The 22174-nt window shown below is 40.5% G+C and overlaps 1 protein-coding gene across 1 annotated transcript; it reads left to right on the forward strand.

Annotated features, from left to right (window-relative positions):
• Nucleotides 1-1325: 1325 nt before the first annotated feature.
• MARCKS (myristoylated alanine rich protein kinase C substrate) lies at nt 1326-5803 on the forward strand. Its single transcript, XM_047734064.1, has 2 exons — nt 1326-1857; nt 3693-5803. Exons 1-2 carry the CDS (start codon nt 1756-1758, stop codon nt 4590-4592), a joined length of 1002 nt encoding a protein of 333 aa, XP_047590020.1. The 5' UTR covers nt 1326-1755; the 3' UTR covers nt 4593-5803.
• The last annotated feature ends 16371 nt before the right edge of the window (nt 5804-22174 follow it).

Consider the following 22174-nt stretch of genomic DNA (forward strand, 5'->3'; position numbering starts at 1 on the left):
AATGTAAACGAGAAAAGGGTCTAATGTGGAACGAGAGAAAACTTTGGGAGTAAAAATGTAGGCGGTAGGAGAATGTTTATTAGGCTGTATCCTTGATTTTTTTTTACCGCCTCCTCCCCTTCTTTAAATCAGTGCCTTGCCTTTCACACACAAATAACGTCTGGTACTTCCGTGGCAAGGGGTGAGATGGAGGTACTCTGTGTCCCCCTATGGAAGCTTTTTCTCCAACCCCAGCTAGACTTGGAGCGTTCAGAGGATCTTCTTGCTATTTCTCAACATGCAGTTTCTCCTTAGAACTGTGGTCGTCAATCCGGTTGTTTAAAATTTCATCGCCGCTGCCTCCCTCCCTTCCAGGAGCACACTCGCTTGCATGCATACTTACACATGTTCGGAAAGAGTCCATCCGATCCTGGCAATAGGCTGAAAAACGACTCATATCTACGCGAATTGCATCCTAACCATATATATGGATTCGTATACTCAGAGGCTGTGTCTCGTTTCACCATAGAGGAAAATTGTCATAGTGATAAAATGCAAACTCTTATGATTTTTTGTACATGGCCCTCACTTTATATTGTGGGGTGGGGGGAATCACTCATTGGGAATAGTCGGGGGTGGGAGGAATTCGATGAACGTCGCAGGCCAATATCGAAATATTTTATTTCATGCCAGTGCGGGATAGGGTAGGGACTGTGGCTTAGGCTCCTTGCCGCTTTTGCATTTTCCACATCTGGCCTACAGACCTAATTCTAACTCGAGATGTGGTTTGATGAAATTCGATCTTCGTGGTTTAAATACCTTTCAATTTGGAGCGATTTAACATTTGCAACCGTTAAGAAAACAAACCCTGTGGAGTATCTGTGAAACCAGTATCGAACACGGAGAAAGAAAACATGCTGCATACAAATCCCAACCATTGTCTTTAACACTCGCATACACACACATACACATAAACACACAGGGAAGATGGGGGAGGGGAGCGAGTGGAGAGAGACAGACACGGATATAGACCGACAAGAGTCAAAGCGAGTCAAGTTAACGCTTTCTCCGCCCCCATCCACAAGTACCCCCCTCCCGCGTTAATTAATTCCAAACAAAGCAAGCCAATCAAGTGATGCATTATTATTTTCAAGCAGAGGGAGGCGAGAGGCATGTATTTTTTAATTGATTTATTTATTTGGAGGACATTAATTCTCGGTCTGAGGCTGATTTTCAAACCATTTGCAAAGCGCGGCTCCATTGTTCGCCGGGCGCGCAGGCTCCGCCCCCTGCTTTGTGTGCGGTGCGCGGATTGGCCGGCGCGCGCGGGGGCCGCGTCAGCGCCCGCGAGCCCATTCATCTGTGCACTTGGGCGTTGGACCCCGCATCTTATTAGCAACCAGGGAGATTTCTCCATTTTCCTCTTGTCTACAGTGCGGCTACAAATCTGGGATTTTTTTATTACTTCTTTTTTTTTTTAAACTACACTTGGGCTCCTTTTTTTGTGCTCGACTTTTCCTCCCTTTTTCCCTCCCTCCTGCGCTGCTGCTTTTTTATCTCTTCGACTTAAATTTTTTTATCCGGAGTGTATTTAATCGGTTCTGTTCTGTCCTCTTCACCACCCCCACTCCCCCCTCCCTCCGGTGTGTGTGCTGCTGCCGCCGCCGCCGCTGCTGCCGCCGCCGCTGCTGCTGCCGCTCGCCCCGTCGTTACACCAACCGGAGGCTCTTTGTTCCCCCCTTGGATCTGTTGAGTTTCTTTGTTGAAGAAGCCAGCATGGGTGCCCAGTTCTCCAAGACCGCTGCGAAGGGAGAAGCCACCGCGGAGAGGCCCGGGGAGGCGGCTGTGGCCTCGTCGCCTTCCAAAGCGAATGGGCAGGTAAATTCTACCTGTGTTTGTGGTCATTTCGTTGGTGTCTTTCTCCAGTCCCCACGCTTCTCCTCCCCTCCCGGTCGCGCCCTAGGCGCATTCGGCGTAGAGAGGAGCGTGGCCAGATTCCAGTCTGAAAGTTGAATGGAAAGCGATAGCCTAAATTGTCAATTTCTCATAGGAGGTGGGGGGGGTCTTCTCCACCACCCCAGAGGAGTGGTTCTCGGAGAATCCTGGCAAATTCTTGCGTAGACAAGAGGAAAGAAGTGATAAATTGTCTAAAATGGCGTGTTTGGAGCTTGGCAGAACGTGACTAGCTGGGTGCTAACCCCCCCCCCCCCCCAGTCAGGTTGCATTTGTGTTTGGTGAGCACAAAGGTGTTCGGGTGGCTCTCGTGTTTGTTGTCGAGAGTGGGTCGCTTTCAGCATTTCTGAGCTGGTGTGATGGGGGGGCAGGATGGGGGAGAATGGGAATGGTGGTGGAGAAAGGCAAGGAGGGAAAGAAAGGCTGTCTTATTGTATGCTGAGGCGGCGTCCCCGGGTTCTTGGAAAGGTAGCTGGCTGGCTGGAGCTGGGCTGAAAGGTTTCAGTATCTTTCCGTGGGGCTTTCCCACTGTTCTAAATCTTTCTTTATTCGTCCGCTGTCTGTGGAATTACACACCCATCCGACTTCTACATGGTATCCCCGGGGTCGGAAGACTCGGTGGGTCCGTGAAGAGAACCTGTCCAGATGGTCAGTAAGAGGCACTTGGTGTATTTCGGTCGGGATTGTTCGTGTGCGTGGCGGCGCCTGGACCACTGCGGGGGGCCACCCCAGAGCTGCCCGGACCCAGGCAGATGGCCACTGTTGGGTGGGCGCGAGAGGTCGGCCATGGGTGGCTGCTTCGCAAACATTGGGCACCCACCACGCCTCTTTTCCTAGAGTAGAGGCCGTGTAGCTTCGCCTACTCTAACCTAATGGGGAAGGCGAGCTCTGCCAAGAGACTCTGAACCCGTTAAAAATGCAAAATGAGCTGCCGTGACGCGCCCTGGCTTCACAGAATCGCAGGCGAAGGTGGGCGTGGAAGCCGAGGCAAGACCTAGGAAATAAAGGGTTTCCCCCAGCCTTGTCGGTTTTGCTCGGACCAGAACGACTGGAAGCCACCTGAGCTTTGTTTGTGGACTCTGGGCTGAGCGATCCGGGCTCGGGGGCGCCTCGGCCGGCGGGCAGGGCCGGGCTGGGCAGGGCGGGGTGGCCCCGCGGCCCCGCCCCTCCGCCGGCCCGCCCGCGCCCGGCTCCGGGCGGTGGAGGCGCAGCGCCCCCTGGCGACCCCAAGCCCTTGGTGGGGGGGGGGGGTGGCGCAGGGTCTTTGCGCGCGCAGCCGTGGCGCTTCTGGCTGGATCGCTGTGATGCCCCTGGGAGTTCTCGGCGCCTTGCAGAGCCTCTCACGGTTTAGGAAAAAGAGGGTTGTGTAGGGCTCTGGCTCTGTGCCTTCTCCCAAAGGGCGTCTGGTGTGTATCGTGTGTTACGTGGCTCTCTCTTTGCAGACCCCGTGAGGTGGAGGCAGGAATGGGTTATCCCTTGCTTTCTGGTCCGGGGCTCGGCACTTCTAAATCCGAAGGGCATTTGTTGAGTGGCCGAGGCTATTGCTGGTTCTCTGGGGCGGCCCCAACTGCACTGCTCCGTTTCTTCGGAGAGCTCTTGTCTAGGCAGGCAACCCCGGTTCCCCCCGTAAGGGGATGGAGGGACTCCCAAAGCCTGAGGGCCTCAGGGAGGGTAACTAGTTCCTCCCCGCCCAGGGGTGGGGGCGGCAATGGCGGCGCCCGGGCCGCTTCAGTGATACTCCCGCCTTCTCTGCCCCGCAGGAAAATGGCCACGTGAAGGTAAACGGCGACGCCTCTCCCGCGGCCGCCGAGCCGGGCGCCAAGGAGGAGCTGCAGGCCAACGGCAGCGCCCCGGCCGCTGACAAGGAGGAGCCCGCGGCCGCCGGGAGCGGGGCGGCGTCGCCCGCCGCGGCCGAGAAGGAGGAGCCGGCCGCTGCCGCCCCCGAGGCCGGGGCCAGCCCCGCGGAGAAGGAGGCGCCCGCGGAGGGCGAGGCCGCCGAGCCCGGCTCGCCCTCGGCCGCGGAGGGGGAGGCCGCGTCGGCCGCCTCCTCGACGTCTTCGCCCAAGGCCGAGGACGGGGCCACGCCCTCGCCCAGCAACGAGACCCCGAAAAAAAAAAAGAAGCGCTTTTCCTTCAAGAAGTCTTTCAAGCTGAGCGGCTTCTCCTTCAAGAAGAACAAGAAGGAAGCGGGAGAGGGCGGGGAGGCCGAGGGCGCAGCCGGCGCCTCCGCCGAAGGCGGCAAGGACGAGGCCGCCGGGGGCGCCGCTCCAGCCGCCGCAGAGGCGGGCGCGGCGTCCGGGGAGCAGGCGGCGGCGCCGGGCGAGGAAGCCGCGGCGGGTGAGGAGGCGGCGGCGGGCAGCGACCCGCAGGAGGCCAAGCCCGAGGAGGCCGCCGACGCGCCCGAGAAGCCGCCCGCCAGCGAGGAGGCCAAGGCCCCCGAGGAGCCCAGCAAGGCCGAGGAGAAGGTCGAGGAGGCCGGGGCCAGCGCCGCTGCCTGCGACGCGTCCTCAGCCGCCGGGCCCGGTGCGCCCCCCGAGCAGGAGGCGGCGCCCGCGGAAGAGGCAGCGGCCGCGTCAGCCTCGTCAGCCTGCGCAGCCCCCTCACAGGAGGCCCAGCCCGAGTGCAGTCCGGAAGCCCCCCCGGCGGAGGCGGCAGAGTAAAACGGCCCGATTTTTGAGATAATCGAAGAACTTTTCTCCCCCCGTTTGTTTGTTGGAGTGGTGCCAGGTACTGGTTTTGGAGAACTTGTCTACAACCAGGGATTGATTTTAAAGATGTCTCTTTTTATTTTACTTTTTTTTAAAGCAGCAAATTTTGTTCCCCCTCCTTCCCCAGATCCCATCTCAAATCATTCTGTTACCACCATTCCAACAGGTCGAGGAGAGCTTAAACACCTTCCTCTGCCTTGTTTCTCTTTTGTTTTTATTTTTTGCATCAGTATTAATGTTTTTTGCATACTTTGCATCTTTATTCAAAAATGTAAACTTTCTTTGTCAATCTATGGACATGCCCATATATGAAGGAGATGGGTGGGTCAAAAGGGATATCAAATGAAGTGATAGGGGCCACGATGGGGAAATCGAAGTGGTGCGTAACATTGCCAAGAATAATGTACCACGAGAAATGATGGTGTAAAGGCTTAGTTTTTGTTTTTGTTTTTGTTTTTAAAGAAAAGTTATTACGATGTATTTTGTGAGGCAGGTTTACAACACTACAAGTCTTGATTAAGAAGGAAAGAGAGGGAAAAAAAAAAAAACACCAATACCCAGATTTTAAAAAAGATCATAGTCTTAGGAGTTCATTTAAACCATAGGAACTTTTCACTTATCTCATGTTAGCTGTACCAGTCAGTGATTAAGTAGAACTACAAGTTGTATAGGCTTTATTGTTTATTGCTGGTTTATGACCTTAATAAAGTGTAATTATGTATTACCAGCAGGGTGTTTTTAACTGTGACTATTGTATAAAAACAAATCTTGATATCCAGAAGCACATGAAGTTTGCAACTTTCCACCCTGCCCATTTTTGTAAAACTGCAGTCATCTTGGACCTTTTAAACACAAATTTTAAACTCAACCAAGCTGTGATAAGTGGAATGGTTACTGTTTATACTGTGGTATGTTTTTGATTACAGCAGACAATGCTTTCTTTTCCAGTCGTCTTTGAGAATAAAGGAAAAAATCTTCAGATGCAATGGTTTTGTGTAGCATCTTGTCTATCATGTTTTGTAAATACTGGAGAAGCTTTGACCAATTTGACTTAGAGATGGAATGTAACTTTGCTTACAAAAATTGCTATTAAACTCCTGCTTAAGGTGTTCTAATTTTCTGTGAGCACACTAAAAGCGAAAAATAAATGTGAATAAAATGTACAAATCTGTTGTGTTTATTTATGTTCTGACAAAATACTGAGACTTCTAGGTCGTGAGGGTAATTTTGAGGAACATCTTGCATGCCATCAAGAGCAAATTTTCTTGTGGTTTTTAATCTGAAGTTTCCAAACTGAAAATTCATAATCAGCAGTGTCAGATTACATACAGAAAGATCTTACGACATTCCATGTCTGTTACCATTTACTTGCATTGACCTTGAGTTTTCATTTAAAAAGTCAACAATTATTTTTATCATAGTTATGTAGCATGTCAGAATGAATCATTTAATACAAAAGTGTATGACCCGACGACTTTTTAAATGTCATGTGAAAATTTCATAAAATACATTTTTTTGTCATGCAAGTCCAGAAACTTGAGTGAGAGTCTATTTAATCCAACCTGCAGATGGGCCACAAAACTGGTCAAATGTGTTTCAAAAACTGATGGTGTATTACCTGCCATTGTAATTGCTTAGTGCTTGGCTAATTTCCAAATATTGCTTAGATTATGTGTTATACCTTAGGAAACAGGCTTATGTAAAGAAGTAATGTTGACGAATGGGCAACACAGTCAGTTTACGGGCCTCCAGTACTTGCCTCAATTCAATAGTTGCAGTTTTTTTTAAATGAAAGTAGTGTGTTAGTATCTTGTTACTCAAAGGAAAAGATAGAAAATAATACTTTCTTATATAGTAATAATCCTTACTAGTTTTCACCTTTGCTCTTACCACCCCATAACTGGATTTATTTTTTTTTCTTCACTGGATCCTGAAATGAATTTGAAGATAAAGGTGTGTATCAAATACCATTACTTCATTAAATGCAAAGGTAAATACACACACCTGCTTGCTGTTTTTAAGCAGTATGTCTTGCAGGGTTCACGGTGAGTCAGTGAACCACATTTGTAACAAGCACCAAATCTTAAAACTCCTTAGAAAAATAAATTAGCTTTTGACATGTGCTATTAATTGGAATAATGGATCATAAATAATAGTTCATGTCCTCTCCTTACCAAATACCCTCTCCACTAATAAAAATAGCATTTGGAAAAGAATGTACTTTTAGTTAGGGAGTATTGATCTTCAAGGATGTTTGAAAGTTAAAAGTCAGATCTGGTAACCAAAGGACTGCTTTATGGGGTCTTTCCAACCTCACCAACTTTTTTCTCAAATACCTGCGTGGCCGAGTATAGGGCCTACTGTGTGGGAAGACTCCCAAAAAAAAAAAAAAAAAAAAAAAAAGGATTTTAAAAATTAACTCGTGAGTAGTCAAAAATACTGTGTAGCCAACTATATTGCTAGGCTTGTTTTTTTAACAGCTGGAATTAAGATGCATTATTTTGATTTTAATTGCCTAAAACACTTTGGGTGGTATTGATGGAGTGGTGGATTTTCCACCAAGTGCTTCAATGAAATTTGACATATATCTTTTCATCCAAAGTTTTGTACATCACATTGTTTTCTAATGGAAAAATGTTAATATGGCTTTTTGTATTACTAACAATAGCTTTGAGATTAAGGAAAAATAAATAACTCTTGTACAGTTCAGTATTGTCTATTAAATCTGTATTGGCAGTATGTATAATGGCATTTGCTATGGTTATAAAATACTTCCTCTGGATTATAATTATCATTTGATTCAATTACTATTGCTTGTAAAATAAAGTTTTTCCAATTGATATAATCAAGCTTGCTAAAACAGGATTTTTTACAAATTTAATTTTAAAATGCAAATTTTAGAGAAAAACTTAAAATCTTAAGTGTTGATGGTAAGTATAACTATTACTCAGCTTAAAGGATTTGGAAGGTATGCTTGACATTATTCTTAGGATATATAATTATATCCATTGAAGGTGAGTTCTATGTTAACAAGTCAGCTAAACATTTTAATGATAGGGCTTGATAATATGTTTAAGAAACAATGCAGTGTATCTACATTTTCCTCTCATGTATATAAACAATAAAATTTTGCAATTAAAAATTTGGGGAAAGGGTCCTTTTTGCATTCATATACTTTGGAAAGGGGATGTAGTTTAATATAACTAAGTTTGCTTTGAAAATTTAAAAATGGTTTAGTATCAGGGCTGTTTGCTTTTATTTTTCCTTTAATCATTCACTGCTATATTGAGCATTTTTTTCTTTTTCCACTTGCCAGTCATGAAAGTGCTTAGAACAGGGTGTAGCAAACATGAATTTTAACATGCTTTCAATCTGTAAAGATTCCAGTCCTTGCTGGGGAGTCAAGTTCCAGCACTCCTTTAAATTACATCCAACAGTGCTATTTTTAAAATGGGAAATAAATACCTTAAAAAGATGTGAATGCTAAGTAGATTTTATGTACCTGAAAAGAGTGATAAATTACTGATCCCTGAAATACTTCTATCTACATTTCCTCTCCACTGCTTAACATAAGCAACTTCATTTGTTTTTAAGTAATCTTCAGCCAACCTGGGGCTGGAACTTAAACCCCAAGATCAAGAGTCACATGCTTTATGGACCAACCCAGCCAAGTGCCCCTCAACAGCAACTTTAAAGCAAAGCAAACTACTCCATCGTAAGATCTAACAGTTGTAAATACATAAAATAATTACTGCAAAATTTCTAGGAATCCTGATAATCCCAGTTCTAGTGTTTGATAAAATTAGAACATAAGACTTTAAATGCTACTGGTAAGTGAAAAATAAATACCTTTGTCAATTGCTATTAATTACAATTTCTTTCATTTCTGAAAAAGCTGAAAGACAACAGGACTACTTGTCCCGTAGGATTTCAATACAACACATTTTGATTGAATTCATTAAGTTAGCCTTAAAGGTTGTCTTCCTAACAAGTGGGACACTGTTCCTTAGGTTTGAAATTAAGTTAAGGACTAGATATCACGCTACAATTCTATACCTGTGTAGGGGTAAGAAAAGGAAAGGGATTGTTGGGGAGAGTTCTAAATTCGAAATGTAAGAAAGCTCTCAAAGCAAGACTTAGGTCAAATGATAAACCCATGTTTTGGAAATCACCATCCAATAGAAATATAATGAAAGACACATGTACTTTTAAACTTTTTTAGTAATCATTTTGAAAAGTAAGAACAAACATGAAAGTAATTATCCAAAATCTTCCAATATGCAATCATCAGGAAACTTACTGAGATATTTTACTTTTTTTTCTTACCAAGTCTGTGGAATCCAGTGTATCTTATGCTTAGAACATACCTCAGTTTGGAGCATTTCAAGTGCTCTCTGGTCACATGTGGCTACTGCACTGGAGCGCACAGGTCTGAAGAAACAAAATCTGAGAGTCAAGGAGCGAAGAGTAATGTTGGGTACAGACTTTGCAAAGTATAGCTTATGTGATTAATTTCATGAGCTTAAGCTTTTGAGCCCACATGAAAGTGTTTTTCTAAATTTCAAACCATTTCAAGCAGTTAATAATGGCATTGGAATTATGAGTAAATACGGTGAGATTCTTAATGGCCTTGTTACAGATTGAACTGTGTGTCCTCTCCCTCCCCCATTCATGTTGAAGCATTAACTCCCAGTACTATAGAATGTGACTGTATTAAATTCAAATTAAATTCAAATAAAGGGTTAGGGTAATCCAACATGACTGGTGTCCTTAGATTGTCCACGCTGAGAGATACCAGGGGTTCACATGCAGGGAGAGAAGAGATCACGTGAAGCCCTAATGAGAAAATAGCTATGTGCAAGCCAAAGAAAGAGGTCTCAGAAGACCCCAAATCTATCGGCACCTTGATTTTGGATATTCAGCCTCCAGAATTCAGAGAAAAGAAATATCTGTTGTTTTAACCACCCAGTTTGTGGTACTTTGTTATGGCAGCTGCAGGAAACTCATACAGGACCCTTGGTGTAAGAATGGAAAGATTGTCTCTACCTGAGGTGTAAAGGATTTTACAGGCTTGCTTTTGCTCTTCCCTCAATGGAAAAGAAACTGCTTTCTAGCTTGAGAATTTTATTATTGTTGTTATTGTTACTTTAGAAATTATAGCTTAAAAATTAGAAAGGTAGATTATATTGCTATCTTAATTATTAGGGAGTTGATAGGAAAGATTCTGGGACACAAATAGTAAAAGAAAATGTCTAAAAACACTATAGGATGTTATGTCTGAATTTATCCATCTCTGTTTCCCCTTGCAATTTATTTGTACAAGAAACTGAGTTATTTATTAAGTGTCCAGAGTATGGATTTTGCTAATTGCACCTCATGCTGTCATGTAACACATTACTTTGTCTTTCCTATATTTCTAGTATTTTCTGTAAATTGATTAATAGATCTAGAAGTGATCTGATTCAGATTCAAAGGATTGTATCACAGGTGATGTTGTATTTCTATCAGGAGGCACACAATGTTCAGTCATTTCTCTTTTTGTGAAGTTTAAAGCCATTGATTTTTGCTTAAATCCATTAACTAATATAGAATTGCCAAATGGTGTTTTTCTAATTGTCAATCCTTTTTATTTATTTGTTCAGTTATTTCTATAAAGAGAAAGTTTCCTTCATCAACCGTTCGGTTGTCCTTTCTTAATGGAAAGACAGAAAATTGGTTTAATTCTTTCCCTTTATTTATTAATTTTCAGAATAATGAGTTGATTCCCTAATACCCTTCAGAGGTGACCAATGATGGTATTTGATTAGTAGTGTAATACGTTCATAGATTTAAACTTATTTAACGTAAGTAATATAAATGAGGCTCAGATTGGCTTGTGGTAGATTATGCTTTAAAGTTATAGAATTCAATAAATGAATTCAGTTTAATTTCATTAAGATGCTACTTGAGAATGTGCTAAAAGATAGATGAAACTCAATATTTAGTTTACTCAAATGAAATGGGCTTATGCATTTAAGTGTTGGCACAACCCTAATTTTAGTTGGGGTTTCATGCCGAGAAGCCGTCTGTTTATACAATTTCAAAGAAATGGAAGGCATTGCAATTTCTTTCTTACCCTCTAATTACTGCTGTATAATCATATTTAAATGTCATCAAAATCTCTCAACACAGCACCTTACCCATGTAGTAAGAAAAAATGTCTGGAAATGTATGAGTTTGAGAAGACTCAGAAATCACCAGTCATGCAGACATCCATGCTGGCACTCGATCAAGCCGTGCACTAAAGAGAACATGTTGGTGAACAGGCATTACTAATTTCACCAGCGAAATACTAAAACCTCTATCCCGGGGTATATGTCAGTGAAATTGGTAATTTTTAAAGAAAAATTATACTCATCGTATAGCCCAGAGGCTCCCATGGCAGGATTAATTAACAGCTTTTGTGAAGAAGTTTTGAAAACATTGAATTTAAGTGAACATAAGGAATTACGCTTTTCTAAGCAAACTACCAACTAGAGCTACTTATTTTAATGTTTTTGAAAAATTGGCAAGCATTGGATGAGGCAATAGATCATCCAGGATAGATAACATTTTAATAGATTTGAAGACACTTGCTGAAATGGTAAAGAAAAAGGAGCCTGTAGACTTGGTCAGCTCATATTACAAAATATTAATTATTAACTAGAAAAATGCATTATCTCACAAGGGTCATTTTCTTCTGTCTTTAGTGTGCTAACTAGTTCATGAATTGTATTACAATAGTACAAAGAATGTCTTATTTTCCTTTTCTCATATGCTTCCTGATATTTTAAAAAGCATAAATTATTGGGATACCTGGATGGCTCAGTCCGTTAAGTGTCTGCCTTGGACTCAGGTCTTGATCCCAGGATCCTGGGATCCAGTCCCAAGTTGGGCTCCTTGCTCAGGAAGGAGCCTGCTTCTCTCTATGCCCACTGCTCTCCCTGGTTGTGCTCTCTCTCTGACAAATAAATAAATTTTAAAAAATAAAATCTTTAAAAACATAAGTTATTGCTAAGAATTTTGAAAAATTTTAAATGAGAATCTTAACCTTTTTTTATACTTTATTGGTATATAGCTTCTAAACTTAAAATTCTATGCAATCTAGACGTGAAACATCAGAATTCCAATGATGAATTTATTTAAAACAAACCAAAAATATGCAAATACCAGAGTTTCCTCTGAACAATAATGAAAGTTATTATTCAAATCTCTTGAGAAAATCTGCATTTTTTTTTAGCATTCTTACACAGAGCACAAAGATCTTTTCATGCTTAACGCTTAGTGAACAAAGATAAACTTAATATACAATCTGGAAAAAATATAGTCACGGTAATATCAAATGAGGACTATTTCTTCTGAAGCATTTCTGCCATAATTTCTTGAGACTTAGAACACAAAATAAGTGTTTTTATTGAGAAAATGCAGGATTTTTTTGTTTATTTAGATCAAGAAGACTTTTTAAGGAATGCCTGGGTGGCTCAGTGGGCTAAGCGTCTCCCTTCGGCTCAGGTCATGATCACAGGGTCCTGGGATTGAGCCCCACATTGGGCTCCCTGCTCAGCGAGAAGCCTGCGACTGGACTCCCACCCGACCCTCCCGCCCCTGCTTGTGCTCTCTGACAAATAAATAAAATCTTAAAAAATATATATTTAAAAAAAAGTTTTGTTTAAACTAGTTGTTTGTAAAGCATGTTTCTGTTCTAAATTCCAATTTTGTTATCAAAAGTATATTTGCAAGTAATAAATACATATTTCATACATAAAAATTTATATATAAAGTTAATAATAGAGCATAAGTTCATATTTATGCATGATTTGATATGTTTTTATAAATACACAAATATTACATAGTGATATGTATTTATTATAAATATATAATATATATTTAAAATGAGGTTTAGGGGCGCCTGGATGGTTCAGTGGGTTAAAGCCTCTGCCTTCAGCTCAGGTCATGATCTCAGGGTCGTGGGATCGAGCCCCGTATCGGGCTCTCTGCTCAGCAGAGAGCCTGCTTCCTCCTCTCTCTCTGCCTGCCTCTCTGCCTACTTGTGATCTGTCTGTCAAATAAATAAATAAAATCTTAAATAAATAAATAAATAAATAAATAAATAAAATCAGGTTTAAATATGAATATGTGCTATTTTTAATATTAAAACTTTCAAGCAAAAGTTCTCTATTTTCAATTTTGTCACCTCCTTTATTTCTCCTTGAAGTCTTTGGAAAATATAGTATCTTCCAAATGCTTCCTAAGATTATAGAGAACAATGGTTGAATGAGGTTTTAGATTTGGTTAAATGAGGGTAGTTTGACCAAAAGTTGACTTTTCTAAAGATTTTTCATGTGAAAATCTTTAATTTATTTTACCACTCATTAATTTTTATAACATGTAGTTATAACAATAATCATCAGGCACATCTGACCTGATAAAGAAGAAAGAAGCAGAATAAAGATTACTGACATTTCTTTCTTTTTTGTTCTTTTATAGATCTTATTGATGAGATTTGTGATACTATTATTATTTCCTAATGAAAGTGCAAGAATGAAGTAATGATTAAGCACTTAAGTGTTGGGAGTCATAATCTGGCTCTGCCTCGTGCAAACGTTTTATAATGTTAGGTGCACTCCTTTATCTGTCTGGCCTCAGTGTTCTCATGTGTAAAGCTGAGAGTAGAAAGAGTTCCAATTACTAGGTATGTTTGCTATTATTTATTTCCTAGTATCTGCACTTTTTGGTTCAATATTGAATAATCTACTTTAGATACTCTGCGGGTCCCCTGAAATCATTTGCAATATGTTTTAATTAAGGTGCTTTAGATAAAGGTTCCTTTTTAAAGGACAGATTTCTGCTTAAGAATCTGCCATACTTCTTTTTTTTTTTTTTAGCAAACATTTGTTGAACACCTCATATGTTCTAGGGGAAGGACTACAGTCTAGAAACATTTCATATGTGGATATACGGCATGCCTAGAATCTGTTCTGGTGGGAAAATCACAAGTCATAAATAATACCAATACTACTACTACTAATCTATAATGTGATTTTTTTAATGTCGAACAAATTTAATTATCATATAGCCTTGATTACAGACATTAAATGAAAACAAATCAAATATTATAAAAACAATGCTTGGTATATATTTTAAATTTGTATTGCAAGTTTATATTTTAATAGCATTTTAATAAATATCAGGAAAAAATAAAATACAGAAGATGCATATTTAGGTTATCTAGTGGCAGATTATAAGCCACTGGAAACTCAGTGGTATAAAACAACAACAACTTATTTTTAAAGCTTTATTGATGTATAATTGATACACAGTACACTGCATATAGTTAAAGGACACAATTTGATACGCACACATATGTACACACCTGTGAAACCATCACCAGAAACAAGATAATGATCTTATCCGAGATGATTCTGTGGGTCAGGGATTAGAGCGGACACAGCAGGGACAGCTTGCTCCGATACGTGTTTGGGGCCACCAGCTGGGGTTTCTTTTTGAATAGTTGGAGACTGCTGGGATAGCTAGATTGGGGCCATATGTCTGGGATCTTCATTCTTCTTCATGAGGTGTTTGCTAGGATTAGAAGGCCTAAAATGGTTCCTTGACACTGGTCTTGGTGCCTGGCTGGGATGTCTGCACCAACGGATACCCAGCAGGTACTCTCTGTACTCATGGCTGTCTCAGGATAGTCAGACTTACTGCATGGCTGCCTACTTCTCCCAGAGGTGGAGTTTCAAGAGAGTGTTCCAAGGGACAGGAAGTAGAAGCTGCCAGTCTCTTATAGTCTATTCTCAGAAACTGGCACAGCTCACTTCCACTGTACTTTTATTGGTCAAAATAGTCACGGAGCCCATTCGGACTCTGGGAATGAAGGACGTGGACACCACCTCTGGGAGAAGTTTCAAATTCTGACCATCTCTAAATCACTACAACATATGTTGAATATGCTATATTCCTGATTAAAAGAAGACTTCAAATTGAAAACAAGAATAAACTAGTTTGTGGGGATTACAAAGGCAGTGATAGAGGAAGGAGATGGAAGAAATTCCATCAGCTCCTCTGTCTTCATTGCTCTTTATCAAGCAATGTTCTTCAAAGAACCTGGAGCTGTTATGCCCTGACATGTTATAAATGGGTGCCTTTATATATGCACCCATATGATCATATGATCAAGTAATCATATGATCAAGTAGTATGGTAAATACTATTTTTATTGTAGAACATTGTATCATTTAATATTTAAAGAGCATTTTTTTAAGATTTTATTTATTTATTTTGACAGAGAGAGAGAGAGATCACAAATAGGCAGAGAGGCAAGCAGAAAGAGAGGGGGGAGCGGGCTCCCCGCTGAGCAGAGAGCCTGATGCGGGGCTCGATCGCAGGACCCTCAGATCATGACCTGAGCTGAAGGCAGAGGCTTTAACCCACTGAGCCACCCAGGTGCCCATGTATCATCTAATATTTAGTATATTTTCACTGTATAAATTATTATCAATATTCCAAAATCATTGAGACATAATCAATGCAGTAAAATCACTTGAGATGGACTCATCAGATTCTGTTTATGTTATCTTCTTAGGGCATTATGCTATTGGGAATCTACTGTACTTTATTTCCCTTTGTAAGAATTCCATTCTTTCTTTTTAAAGGGGCAGTGGCATCAGGGGTGGAGAGGATTACAGCTCTACAAATGGATGAAATGTATTTTAACCAGCTTTACTAGAGATAATTTCAAATAGATAGCTTCATATATTCTGAATAAATATAATAATCTGCTATGAGGATAGCATGTTGAAAAGTGTCATTAAGCCATATATATTTAAATGTAAAGATATATATGTTATATGTTCAGCCACTATGTGAAATGTGTACATTTAGCATAAAAACTAGCAGCCAAAATTTTAGTTAGAGAAGTACACCAACTAAACTTAACTGCCACAGGAGAATGTTTTTACTGCAGTCTTTTGCAAAACACAAGGGAAAGCTAGTGAGTAAATACAGTTGCCCATGGAAAAAGGGGTACCTGAGTCATTTAAGGGGGATTAAATAAATGTTTTAATCATTATTTCTAATATTTCTGTGAACAGGGAAGTGGCCACACTTGGGAAGAGAGAACGTCCTCGTGTCATCCTTTTTGGTTCCTCTCAACCACAGCTCATCTCAAGTAATAATTGTTCAGTGGTTTTTTAAGTTTCTCACCATATCTTTATTGCTAAGACATTTCCTCTTTTGCCTGAAGCACACAGGCAGAAGAAGAAGCAAGATAGAATCTGTTTGCAGGCACACGTGCTTGCCTCCGTGTATTCTCCAATCAGAGAGATTACAAAGAACCATTAAATATGTTAGTCATTTGGAATACCAGAGTTAGAGCGGTGACCAGGTGAAGAGGTTTGATCATCAGATAAATCTGAAGGTGATTTACAGAAGCAGGTAGTGTCTGTTGAAGAGTAGAGTTTAAGGCAGTGACATTCCTTGGGAGAATAGAGGCTGCACCCAAAGCGAAGCAATGAAAGCAACTAGTTTCCTTTGGTTTAAGTATTTTTTTAATATTTGTTTACAGAATGTTTAAAACATATTTCGCATCTGTTTTTTTAAGAGTTTCCTAGCAGGTTTTTTTTTTTCTTTTCTTAATCAGTTTCTCTACAGAGTTATACCACTACCAAGAAGTTAGGAGATCATGTAACCAGTGTGAAAAGCTATTAAAATTAATTATTGTATAGAGGTTAGATAAGGTTAAAGTATCTACCCACCCACCAACATTCCAGACCTCTGGTAGATGTGTGTGTGTGCAGGATGATAAATAAGTGTTTGGTATTTGTAATATTAATTGATTAGTATTAGAAGAAATAGCAGTCACTCCTGGTGAATGAGTAAACCACGCTAGAGAAGAGACTCAGAAGTATTCCCATGTCACCCAGACTTACGTCCTCATGTTTCCAGCATGGGTTGGTGTTCAAACTGAAGCTTGTTTGTTCTTTCTCAACAAAATCCTCCCAGATGATGTCAGAAAAGAGAAAAGAGTGGTTTTATCTGTGGAATTCCATGCAGAACCAGTTTCTCTCAAATTGTTATCAATTTGAGTCTCCTATGTAGGAGCTATGACGCTAGGTTTTCAGGATTACAATCATTAAGAGACCAAGTTTCCTGTCCCTCAGGAATACAAGGGCTTCAAGCAAGTCTTGTAAATAGATTGTGAAATACAACAGAAAGCCACCTGGAAAGGAAAAAAAAAAAAGTAGTAGATGCATATGCAGATGAGAAGATTTCAACGCTAAAAACAATTAAAATTAGGGGCGCCTGGGTGGCTCAGTGGGTTAAGCCACTGCCTTCGGCTCAGGTCATGATCTCAGAGTCTTGGGATCGAGCCCTGCATCGGGCTCTCTGCTCAGCGGGGAGCCTGCTTCCTCCTCTCTCTCTGCCTGCCTCTCTGCCTGCTTGTGATCTCTCTGTCAAGTAAATAAATAAAAATCTTAAAAATAAATAAATAAAATAAAAAAAATAAAAACAATTAAAATTAAAATGTGAAAAAGAAGTACTGGAAAAATCTAAGGCAGCATTTCTAACTATCAGATTGGGGAAGACCCTACTCTTCTGTAACAAATTCAACCACAAAATTCTAACCGAAATCAAAGATAAATGACAAACTGGGAAAAAATATTTACTGTTTATATTTAATGTATGTATTTATTTATGTAAGACTTATTTACTGTTTATGTTTAATGTATTTATTTATTTATTTAAGATTTAAGATTTATTTATTTATTTATTTATTTGACAGAGAGAGACACAGCAAGAGAGGGAACTTAAGCAGGGGGGAGTGGGTGAGGGAGAAGCAGGTTCCCACTGAGCAGCGAGCCAGGCTTGATCCCAGGAGCCTGGAACCATGACCTGAGCCACCCAGGCACCCCTTACTTACTTTTTTAAAGTAAGCCTTACACCCAACATGGGACTTGAACTGATGAGTCTAAGGTCAAAAGTCACGTGCTCTACCAACTGAGCTATCTGGGCGCCCCTTTAATGCCTCTATTATAAATAAACGGTTAAATTCCTGGAAGAATTTGTAAAAGTTTATTGAGAAAACAACATCCCAATGAATCTGAGCAAGGAACAGGGACTGGTCAAATAAGAGAAAATATAAATGACTCTAAAATATACTACAACATGTTCAACTTAATTTATAAAAATGGAACTACAGATTGAAATGAGATCATTTCTTGCTTATTAGATTTAAGAAAAATAAAAAGTCTGACAACACAGTGTTAGTAAGGATGTGGGAGAACAGTGACTTTCATATATTATTGCTAGATGTTTAAGTTAGTAAAATCTCCGTGGATAACAATTTTGAAATATCTATCAATGCTATAAATGCATGTTCTCTTATATCCAGCAGTTCTACCTTTAGGGACTCATCCCACAGATACACGCACACAAGCAAAATGACATGCATACCTTATGATTAACTGCAGCATTATCTGTAATAACAAAAAAGGAGCAAAAGAAAAACAACCTGAATGTCCATCAATAGAGGTTGGATTATATAAATTCGAGTACATCCATATGATGGATACTATGTACTTTCCCTATTTATTGCTATTCACAAACCACCCTAAACATAGGGGCTTAAAACAATATCAATTATTGACTTTTTCTCAAAATTCTGTGGGAGACTGGACTTAGCTAAGAAGGTTCTAGGTTATGTCGTTTGGGGTTGCAGTTATCTGAAGATTCAGTTACACTGGAGTGTCCAAGATGGCTCAGTCACAGGGCCGGCAGTTGGTACAGCATGGGGCGGAGGAAAATCAGCTGGGATTGTGGACCATAGTGCGTTGGCATAAACTCTCATCTATGTGGCCTCTCCTCACAGCTTGGTGTTCTTCCAGGGTGATGGCTAGCTTCCAGATGGGAGTGTTCCCAGGGCGTAAAGCTGAAGATTGCTTAAGGCCCAGCTTCAGAAGTCATACACTTCTACCTCATTCTATTGACAAAATAAGTTAGAAGGGCAGGCCAGATTCAAGGGGAGGGAAATAGATTCTATCTCTTTAAGTCGAAGAGGGGCAAAGAATTTGTGACCATCTGTAGTCTACCAAACCATGCATCTGTAAAATAGAAAGAGGTAATACTTTATATACTGACTCAGAATAATTTCTGGTATCCATTGTTAAGTGATGGGTGTATAACAGTGTATAATATGATAGTATCTATGTATAAAAAAATGTGGGTGGGGAGAACATACTTAATTGCTTACATATGCCAGAGATTATCTTTAAAGAAATACACAAGAAACTGGATATCTAGTTCCAGGAGTGGAAAAATGTTCACTGGGTTTCTCATTGAACCTTTCAAATTTTGTACAGTGTGAATGTATTACCTGTTTTAAAAAGCTAACCCATAAGGATTATAAGTATTACAGGCTACATTTTCTGAGCTAGAAGTTAAAATATATTTATTTTAGTATATTTATTTAGTAATTTAGTAATAAAATATGTTTATTCAGTAGACAGAAGGAGATTTGAAATCTATCCCTAAAAAGTATCAATTTTGATAGTGATTATATTCATCATGTGACTGGAGAGCAGGAAACAGAGGACTGACTACCTGTATTGGGAGAGAATGACCCAGGATGGCCAGGCAAAGAAGTCGCTTTTATACTGGGCTGGAAAAGTGAAAACACATTCCGAAAGGGGCGCCTGGGTGACTCAGTCAGTTGAACTTCTGACTTTTGGTTTCAGCTTGGGTCATGATCTGGGGTCCCATGATCCAGGCCCACATTAGGCTCCATGTTCAGTAAGAAGTCTGCTTGGGAATCTCTCTCTCCCTCTCTCTCTCTGCCTCTCACCCCACTCCTGCTCTCTCTCTCTCAAATAAATAAATAAAGCTTAAAAAAAAAAAAAAAAAAGGATAGCCTGCACATATTGGTGAGCTGCAGTAAGGAGAAATCGAGAAGGGTCAAGCCTGATGGCTTCACTTGGTTATGTGAAAGATGAGGCAAGATCATATGCTGATGTGAGTTTTGGGGAAAAGAAGGAAGGCTTGAAGAGAATCCTAAGTATGGCAGCATTTTTGTCAGAAATGAGTAAGAGAACTAAGAACAAGTAGAATAGCTTAGGTTAAAAAATACGAGTTTGCAACCCTGCCCTCAACACAGTGATGAGATTTTTCTCATCCGACTCAGATACAGATAAAACAGAAAATGAAGCGATCTAAGATGAAGGCTGGAGAGGACAGGTGTGGGAGAAGGACAGGAGAGGACAGGTAGGAGAAGGACAAAAGAATGTGGGATGTGGTGTGAGAGATTTAAGGGTATGGACCATGCAATCCTGGACAGGAATCCAGAAGAAATGAGAAATGATGGGAAATCAGCAGGACCCCTGAGGACTCCGGGGATAGTAATGGAAACAAGGGCAGTAAAGCTAGACCAATAGAAGATAATTCGATGACGAGTTTAAAGTTGAAAATTTCAAACACAGCCCAATTCTGGGTAAAGATACAATCCAAGGAATAAATGACCACGGGGTTCCGCTTCTAGTATTGGTTGCTAGAAATGTATTGGCCATGTTTCACTCCGGGGCATTACTTTTTGACACGTAAGTATAAATTGATTAAGTCCGCTTACCACACTGGGACAGGGTTCTAGTAACCATATTTTACGAACCCAGCTAAAAATGTGGCTTACCGATGGCCCCTACTTCTTGGTGACTTGTTAAGTATTTGTATGAAAAGACAACACAATGTACAACATATTTTGTAGTTTGTAGTTTTGTAGTATTTTGGTAGCGTGTTAGAAAATTCAGGAATCACAATTCATGTTGACACTATAGAAATAATTTTAAAAATTCAAAGGATGATGCAGAAAATTAAATACTTTCAAACATATTTAAAATACAACAATCCTGAATTAGGCTGTAAACTTCTTGAGAGAAGAGACCATTTTTTTCACTCTGGGCTTTCCAATATTCCCTTTGCCTCCTGGCTCTGCTCGAGCTCTGCCATGTTTGGAACAGTGCAGATCATAGTAAGAGATAAATAATACTTCTTGTTTAAGTTGCTGGTTGGTGATTTTATTTGTATCTTTGGGGCAGTTGGATTCCGGCTAGAATAATCGACCCCCATCCCCCCAAGGATGGGTGTGTTCTTTCTTATTCTACTCCTGAAGAACAGGCTACTTCCCTGCTTAGATTCCAAATTCCTTAGGAAAACAGAAGCTGCAACAAAACCACACCAGTAACTTCCACTCACATGTCAGTTTTAAAACAACTTGGGAAAGGTCAGCCTATTTGACTTCCTGCTATTGTTGAATTTACCCAGTTCCTGATTATATTACAGTGTGGTGGTGATTTTTTAAAGGCGATTCCTTTATCTGTTTTGGTTTTCTAAGCAACATAAATTAGCCAGGAACTTTCTTTTCACCCTGAATACTATTTGCCTTGGGAAAAGATTAGCTGTGATAAAAGCCTTTATCTTTAGTGGTCTTTGCAAGAACATCTGTGGCTCTATGAGTGGAAACCGGGTCAACTGATAGGGTAGAAGGGAGCCAAGGAAAGCACACCAGTGACACGGAGAGGTCATCTGTATGTACTGAATCTCAGTAGCAAGGCCAAGGGCACTCCTTGGTAGATCAAGGACTAAAATTTAGACTTATTGGAAATTGGGGTTTTAGTGTTCTATGGTTTCACTTTGTTTTTATTTCTGTTGCTTTGAAGTTATTAGCTTTGCCCCAGTCATCTGAAAATACACATTTATTTACACCATGTAATGGTTGACACAAATACGGCCCGTAGAAAATGTTCCTAAGGAAGATTTTTAGCCTGTCTTCTGCAAAATTCAGAACAAAATATCATTTCAATATTTTTCATTTTATCTTTTTTTTTTTTTACTTTTAACTACCAGTACTAGTCTAAATTTTTCCCTAGTTCTCTATGTAGTAATCTCTACATTTTTAGCTCACTTTTAAATGCTGCACAGACAGTATTTGGTCATTAAAGTGAAATTTAATGTATTCACTATGGAGAAGGAGTTGAATATCAAAGGTACCATTGCAAAACAAACAAATGAAAAAGTAGAGTGGGAGTAGTCTGGGGGCGGGGGGCACTGGACTAGACATGTTTAGAGCATAATTTCTTTCCCTGATGACTTGAATGAGTTCCATGAGCAAGCAAGTTTTTAGTCTTGCAAAAATTCTACTTACCAGAAGAATGTTCTGAAGGCAATTAGGTATATGGGATCATCAGCATTTAGAAAGTTGGCTACCAAACAAGTAAGCTCAATGTAAGGATGAGTCGGGTAAAACAGTGGTTAAGAGCCCAGATTCTTCTCTGCTTACTTCCAATAGTGTGACCTTGGGTCATCTACTTAACCTCTCTGTGCTTCCGGTTCCTCACCTGTAGAATGAGAATAACAGAACTACCTCTTAGAGTTGGTGTGAGGATTAAATGAGGTAATTACACACAGTATCATCAACAGTGCATGGTACATTGTGAGCAGTCAGGCATGACAGAGAGTGTTCTACC

The sequence above is a fragment of the Lutra lutra genome, chromosome 6 (assembly GCF_902655055.1).
Source record: "Lutra lutra chromosome 6, mLutLut1.2, whole genome shotgun sequence".
Lineage (NCBI taxonomy): Eukaryota > Metazoa > Chordata > Mammalia > Carnivora > Mustelidae > Lutra > Lutra lutra.